This window comes from Nicotiana attenuata, unplaced genomic scaffold, assembly GCF_001879085.1.
Source record: "Nicotiana attenuata strain UT unplaced genomic scaffold, NIATTr2, whole genome shotgun sequence".
Classification (NCBI taxonomy): domain Eukaryota; kingdom Viridiplantae; phylum Streptophyta; class Magnoliopsida; order Solanales; family Solanaceae; genus Nicotiana; species Nicotiana attenuata.
In genome coordinates this window covers 254,254-262,484 of record NW_017671542.1, presented here as the reverse complement: position 1 = coordinate 262,484, position 8,231 = coordinate 254,254, and the positions used below count along the sequence as shown (strand labels likewise).

At 38.1% G+C, this 8,231-nt stretch overlaps 1 protein-coding gene across 1 annotated transcript; it reads right to left on the bottom strand.

Moving 5' to 3' along the window:
• Positions 1 to 346: 346 nt before the first annotated feature.
• Positions 347 to 5,303, bottom strand: LOC109208893 (UV-B-induced protein At3g17800, chloroplastic-like). The gene is made up of 2 exons (XM_019372052.1): positions 4,747 to 5,303; positions 347 to 1,393 (listed from the first exon to the last, which is right to left on the bottom strand). The coding sequence occupies exons 1-2, from the start codon at positions 5,127 to 5,129 to the stop codon at positions 592 to 594; spliced, it is 1,185 nt and encodes a 394-aa protein (XP_019227597.1). The 5' UTR covers positions 5,130 to 5,303; the 3' UTR covers positions 347 to 591.
• Positions 5,304 to 8,231: the final 2,928 nt, after the last annotated feature.

Sequence of the window (8,231 nt, the reverse complement as noted above, 5' to 3'; positions counted from 1 at the left end):
AGAGACCTCCTGGTCACATGGCAGCAACTTTACCAGTTATGCCAAGGCTCCCCCTTCGGCATCTCATTAGAAAATCTGAACAATTTTTCTGCTGGTTGTTAACCAACGGCAAGAGCGGGGGTCAACTCTCTTAAATATTGAAGAGATGGATTGCAATTTGCAAGAACAATATATATGATGGAGATTCCTCTGCAGTGGACAAGGATCGATCTCAACCTCCATACATTCATCCTTTTAACTATCCGAGTGGGAATCACAGCTGGCTGCAGTCACTGGACACAGACTTCCTGTCTTCAAAATATTTGACGTAGTCCTATAAAACCATATTTCTAATACAGGCAAAAACTGAAGGGTTTGGCCACACATCAATATACAAAATCATGAAACTGCTTTACATTATTCATGATTTATTTACATATATAACATGGATGACACTCTATACAACTCAAATTTACAAAGCAAATCCTCTGATATTGCACACCAGAGAACAATTTCTTTGGTATTAGATACATGAAAGACTCTATATAGTATATACATATATACATATATGACAACATTAGTAGAGAACATATCAGCCACTGCGCTATCTAGTTAGTTCTCCTTGAGCTGATACACAGTCCTAATGTATTCTTCTGCATCCCAGAGGAAAGAACCGAAAGCAATAGCCTCCAAAACAATTCTCTTCAAACTTGCCAATGATGTAGAAATTACTTCATCACTCGCGATTAGACCTGTCTTCTCATCACCAAAGAGTGCATAAATATGTTTCTCAATCAGATTCAGGGCCTCCTTGGATTTTGGTTTTGCACACATATGCAATGTTTCTGCGTCAAAACTCATCACATAATACTTCAGTTTTTCTTGCTTTTTTTCCCGAACAAGTGGTATTCGGCCCACTGATGTAGATCGCGTGCCACTGATGCGACCAAAGGGAACAGTCTCTGATCCTAAGGACCGCAACTCTGAAAGTAAGAGCTGGCTGGAACTAGCAATACCAAGGTCCCGGTTGATGTGATCAACTTTCTGTTCTAAATGGTGCCTCAAGGAAGCCGACTTCAAAAAATACCCAAATAAAACAGAAGCAGCATATACTCGACAGAGCTGGAGCTTTTGTACTTTCGTAGGTGCCCAATTGTCGGTCACGTTTGACTTTTCTTTCCATCCTAGAACAATGGTAAGATGTTCCCTAACCATTTCCAGCACTTCACAGCTATGGATAGACTCAAGTTCCCAGTCCCTGCAAGGCCATATCTCAAGTCTACCATTGTACATGCATTTCGAAAGCTTGGGAACCAAGTGCACTCTCATTCCAGAGAACTTGTAAGATATTAGAATGTACATGATGTCTTCGATGGAAGCTTGACATTCCAGCTCTTTTATTTCAGCTATTCTCCTGGCATAACATCATATTCAAATTTCAGTAAATCTAGTACAGGAGAGACTAGATAGTCTATATCTAGATGAACAAGCATCAGGTAATCCAACGATGAATCGCCAAACAACTACTCCTACCATCATTGCGCAGCAACCAGCATTTACCTACTATTTTAATCATTTGGATGATGAGTTAGACACCTAAATAATGGCTATATCAGCTCCTGCCGCTGGTTCCGTTTAATAGTTGCATTGTCACATAAGTGTTGCAAAAGTATAACAGAATGAAGAGCAAAATCAAGCAAACATACTTTTCCATGACATTTTAAAAGCTGTCCCAACTCTTTTAAACATTTTATTTGGTTGATAACTGTGGTGTCCGAGCAAGTTTGCGCGCATCTCGACTAGTTCCACAAGGTACCTGCTACCTCCCACTAGTTCAGGTACCAGGCAATTTTGTCCACCAAGACTTAGAAAGATGGGAAGAAATCGCCTAATGTTTTTGCCTTCAGATTTGAACCTGAGACATTTTTGAACTTTATCCTCCTTTACTTTTCATGACCAGTCAAGAAAGCTTTCAAAATGTCATAAAAAATGTCATCATACTTTTCCATGACATTTTAAAAGATGCCCCGACTTTGTTGAACTTTATCCTCCTTTACTTTTCATTGACTAGTCAAAAAAGCTTCCAAATGTCATCAGAAGAGTGAGTTTGTTCAATTTTGATTTTTTTTCCTTTTGATAAGGTAATTGTTCGATTTTTCTTTCTTGTCCCTATCTAAATGCATTGCTGCATCTCTCCCTCCTAGCATTGCTCTAGTATATTGCTTTCCCAGAACATGTCATGCCATTAGATGAATGCACACATAAGCTTGCAGCCAAGACCTACGCTTGAACACGCCTCAAGAAGTGATACCAAGCGACAAGCAATTATTTAATCAGTCTAGCGCATACAGAAAACAATATCAAAATCTACTGCATACAGAAAACAAGGAACTGTTATGTATGTTGGAATATACTATAAGTCTTAGGCTGCAATATATTCGACACCGATATCTACTTGAAGATTCTCGTAAGGAAAGATGATATACATAGAGCATCTACAGTTCAAACGTCAAATTCAAATTTATTACTGCATGATACATGTCCATTTTGTAGGTTTATCTCAAGATACAGGTTATTGCAATAAAAATGGACTTAACATCAGCATCCGACATCACATTTATCAACTCATGTCATCATTGGGTACCTCTATCCAAGTTTCAGAAAGTTCCATTCCTATGAAAATATTTCCGGGACTGCATAATCAATTAGCAAATTATTGCATCCTCAATTACAACTATGCTAACAGCAGCTACAAATTAGTCCATATCTATAAGCAAATAATCTCCAACAATAACGTTGAGGATAATGACTGACTGAAGCAAAAGCTTCTCTTTAAATTGCTTTGCCTTAAAAATGCGGTCTAAGGTAATGTAGTTCAAAGGCACTTATTGACATATGGTGATCTTTCTTCAATTGGAAAAAAGGAGCTTAATCAAACCAAACCAAGAAACTCATATGCTATTATAATTCGACACAAAATAGTAATTGAAAGTTTCTATTGCACCTCAGCCTGTCCTTTCTGATGGCATCAGCATAAGGAATTCATCTTAACTGCGCCAAGTATATCAGGCACCAATAATTGAATGAAGATAATGATGATAACATACTCAACCTTCTTAAGCATTTTTAAGAGAAGATAGTCATAAAATTATGGATTGAGAGAGAGAGAGATTAAATTGGTTTTTTCAACTTCAAGTAAATATTGAAGTACGCGTATATATCTCACAACTCTTTCATTAATTTAGTGGTTGGTTGAGTTTTTGTTCGTACTAAGTTTTGATCCAAGCCTCCAGCAACTGTTGTCCAAGTCTATCCAGTTGAATCCTCCTCTTAACATGTAACACCCAATAAATCAAGGATTTGGTAAATAATCGTTCCTATTACTCTCTACCATTAAATTTAGTATCTAAAACAAAGAAACCGAAACTTGGTATGCGAGATTCAAAAATTTTATGTACCTAAGAAACAAAATCACTGAATGTACTACCTACGCAAATTCATGTAAACAAGTCTATTTCAGTCTTATACTTCAGGTTTGCACTACAAGTACAATTTTATCTCTAGATTTACAATCTTCAAGAGAAGAGAGGCAGTGGATTAACACTGGTCTACAACAGAACTTAAGAAAGTTGAAATGCTGCACTGAGCCGTTGCCCTTTGACCTTTAAACCAAGGACCCGTTTGGCAATAGATTTTGCCAAAATTTATTTGGATTTTGTTTGACAAATACATGTTTGTTCATAAATTTTATCCATATTTTGGCAAATTCCCAAAACCCAAAACCAGTTCAAGAGCTGGTTTTGGCCCAAAATTACTATTACATTTTTAAAAAATTGCCCCAAACTTTTGTATTTTATAAAAGAGCCCACCTTTATTATTTTGTAACAGTGCTGCTTCGTCTTCGCGGTCATCTGTTAGTGTATTATGTAGTTCGTTATAAAATTAATAATTTTGTACCAAATTTATTTATGTTCAGGACTATGGTTTGTGATAATATAATAAATGTTATTGATCAAAGTATTGTTGGGTATTTGTGATAGTTTTTAGAACTTGTGGGTATAAATAATGTTTCATGTTTTTTCATAAAAAAATAAAAATAAAAAATAAATAATTAAAAAAAATAGAATATGTTTTAAAAACTGATGTCCAAATGTATTTTAATCTTCGAACCAAATTTCACCCAAATCAAATTTTTCAAAACAAATTTGAGAATCTATAGCCAAACGGTAGCTAAATAATTACAAAAGGAGGTAGACATCAACGTGAAAATAAGAATTATAGAGATAATTGAAACACCCACGGGTGTGGCTGAGCAATCACCGAAGCTAAAATGGATATCTCATCCGGCCTTGATAGACAGAGTTAGGTGATATATGTCTCAGCTTTAATTGCTGGTCCCAAGCACCAATCAACTATCTAAAGATTATCCTACTTTCGGTCCGGACTATTTTACCAATTTTGATCCAAAATAAATGTCTATTTACATAATTAATTTTATTTTTCCAAACTTTATCCTTATTTATATTCCAATTATTTACATATTCCCGGTGGATATGCCAAAAATAAAATGGTAGTCCGACAAATACAAATAAACCCCATAAGCATAGGGATTTGTACCGCCAACCCAATATTAAGGCTTTGTTGTTGTAGTAGGGGACAATCAAAGATAACAAACCCAAAGTAAAGTATCAAAAAAGGAAAAAGCACAGTGATAAGCACCGCAAACGAGGAGATATATTGAAAAAGAAAAGAAAAAGTAGCACGAACCTATGGAGAAAAGCTTCATCAGAGCCGAAGCTGAGATTAATCCGAGCCAGAGCTTCATCTCGGTCATACGCTAACTGCTCCAACTGTTTCTGAACAACGACATGAAAGTTGTTACGATCATTCAGAAGCACAGTGCTCAACAACCTCCCCGTCGGCGTTGTCGGTTCTAGCGGTGCGTTTAAACCACTAAATTCGCACTTACTACTACTACTACTATTACCTTTGGCCACTACAAACAACGATCTCCTACAACCGACAGAAGAACTCGCAAAGGGCGAATTCTTGAAAGTAAAACGGGTTGATGATGATAGCAAAGTAGTCTTCACCGTAAAAAGTAACGATTGGTGAAGGGAAATTTTGGAATAGGAGAGGCCACAGTCCATTCAACAAGCTATTGGCTAATACCCTGTTTGAAAAATTAATAGTAGTAAATAGAGAGAGATTATTGTATATGATTTTGTTTGATAATTTTGGTATGGGGGTTGAGGAGAAGGGTGAAGAGTAGATAAGTGGAGACAAAGTGGGAGAGGATAAGGACGGTGACTTATCCTAATCAGGCTTCATTTATGGCCAACTTGCAAAAAAGTAAAAAACTACTCCTACTTCTCTTGTGATTGGGTCCTTCTAGAAGAAAAACAGAGACAAGTGGGGTATAGGGAAGTTATCTCTATTTTAGAGAGAATATATGTACAGTAAAATAATTCAAAAAACCTGTTAATCGGGCCGGGCTGGCCCGTTAACAATCCGGTTCAGCCCAAGTCAGTCCGGTACTGTAGGGGTTGGGGCAGGCTGGGATAGGTTGGGCGGGGAGCGAGTTTCGGACGAATATTTTTTGATAATCGGTGCACCGGAACCCGCTTAGCCTGGTTACCCGTTAACGGGTTTTTACCGGGCTACAGCCCGGTTTAGCCCGATTTTGTCTCGACCCAAACTGGAGGGCCATGACTAGCACCCGGCCATACTTACCGAGTACCAACATACATTTTATCTAACCTTCTTTATTATCTTTTAAGGCTGACGAGATCAATATAAATGGTAGACATGGGTCATGGACAACCAACAATAAAATATGATGGCATGAACATACATAATATGGGATGACTAGACAATCAAGAAACTATATATAAGGTACGAGCTACCACACTACCATGAGAGACTATACAACAAAAACCAGCCGACAAGGCCTACCAAACTATACATGAGTCGACACCTGTCTATGAGCCTCTAAAGGAACATAAGTGTTGCAACATAGCCGGAACAGGGCCCCGACATACCCATAATATCTATAACAAAAATGCATACCAAGACCAAGGCAAGTCCGAAAAAGGGATCTCGCCAATCACCGCTGAACTGGACAACCTACTATGGTGGGGGAGCTGCGCCTGCCTGTCTATCAGCACGACATGCAGCGTCCACAAATAAAAGGACGTCAGTACGAATAAAGTACTGAGTATGTAAGGCAGGGAACCATAAGTACGAACAGTAATGTAAGCAGGGATAGAGAATAAACAACCTGTAACATCTGGGTACCTCTAAGGGCTACTGACATGAAATGCGTGATACATATGTATATATACATAAACTTTTAAAACATACGCCTCTGTGGGCATCATCATCATCATATCGTACCCGACCGTAATAGGCTCGGTAAAAACGTACCCGGCCACGTGGAGCTCGGTAAAACCCAACTGATCAGTGGTTGCACAATAGGTGTCGTACCCGGCCGACTATAGCGCGGCTCGGTAGAGTAAAATAGATACATATATATAATGCATGCTCGACTCATGGACTCACGTTCTAAACCTTTCAGAGTGACGTAAGGTCGGTATCCTCTGTACACGTTATTAGGACTAACTCTTCACCATGAACCTTATAAGAATCAGGAAGTACCAATAACATTGATAACATAAGAATAAGAGAAGCAACATCAACATCAATCGTTCCATAAGAGGGGAAACAATGTAAGTACTGCTAGCTTCTAAGAGTAGAGTATCTTTGGAAGCTCGTTCATTACATTATGTACAATCGGAGTCGTGCAAAAAGAAGGAAAGGGATAGCCTCAACATACCTTGTATATACTGCCCCAATCTCAAGCTATATGCAATTTCACGACTCCTTAGTCTACAATAAGAGAAACGATACTATAGTTACCATTCAAGCGTCATAACTATTATGTATCGACCACAACCTATTTTACGATGAAACGGACAGCACCTCCCCTATATATATGACTTCACACAATTCCAAACAATCACCAAACAGCCCAAACAACATCAATAATAATTCATATTGAGCCTCCCAAAACAGTCCACGCAAACCAAGATCACCTTGCATACATACGACGGCCACCGTAGTCGTGTCAAACGACCCGGAAATGTTATGAAACAACTGCCAGCCCACAACCCTACATATATATGGTGTTTCTACACACCCTTCCTCCTCCAAAACTCCACAAAACAGTAGTAAAACACGCAGCCCAACAGCAACACAAAACAGTCCACAAAACAGTCCGCTACAAGTGAATAACTCGAACTCACGGCTTCCGATCACCGTCCCGTGAGTTCTTACATGTATAGAACGAATTACCATGAATTCACAGCAGAATAAATGTATGAAAGATAGCAGTAAACTCACCTTACTTGTTGGATAACTCAGCCCTTATCTTGGTTCTTCAAACTCTACGGGTTTACCCCAATTTGAACTTGAAAGAGAGGGAAAATCAAGTTAGGGTTGTGGATAAGTTTTTGGGAGGAAGTTTGCAGGGGTTTAGGTCTGGTTATTTGTGAAATATAATAAGGGATATATTGCAGAAGATAAGCCTTTTAATGGGCTCTTTGTCTGACCCGAAATTGCCTCTTTTTGGGCTATCATTTAACCAAGTAGGTGACCCACCTACTTGTCACCTAGCAGCTTGTGCAGTCTCGCAAAAATATTTATATCTCTCTACTCCAATGTCGTATTGATAAAAGGTTTAATGCGTTGGAAACTAGACTCATAGATCTTCAATTTGGTGGGTAGATCACCCCGTAATTCCAAGTATATTGGGAGAAAAGCTTAATAACATTTGACCTAAAGTTTAAGTAAAACTATGAACTTAAGTTGCAACAACTCTTGTCGACTTTTGTTTCATAACTCGTTTGACTTCAAGACTATGATACGGATATTTTATGATTCATATACCTTAAAATACGACCTCTTGAGAGTATTAAGCACCCCTAGGTTTACCCAAAAATACGGCTGACAACATCCTTGATTCGTTTAACTTCTAATACTTGTTAACCACCCTTATACACCTTTGTATCATTTAAGACCAATAGGATTAATCTCTTATCATCTCAAAGATAATCTCTTCATGGATTTACGTCGACGACCTTATGGCATGAACTAACGTATGTGAATATGGGTTGTAACAGATTTCCGTTACAAAATATTTTTTTTTTTAATTTTCTGGACCGTTGCCAATGGTCAAATTCAAAAATGACCGT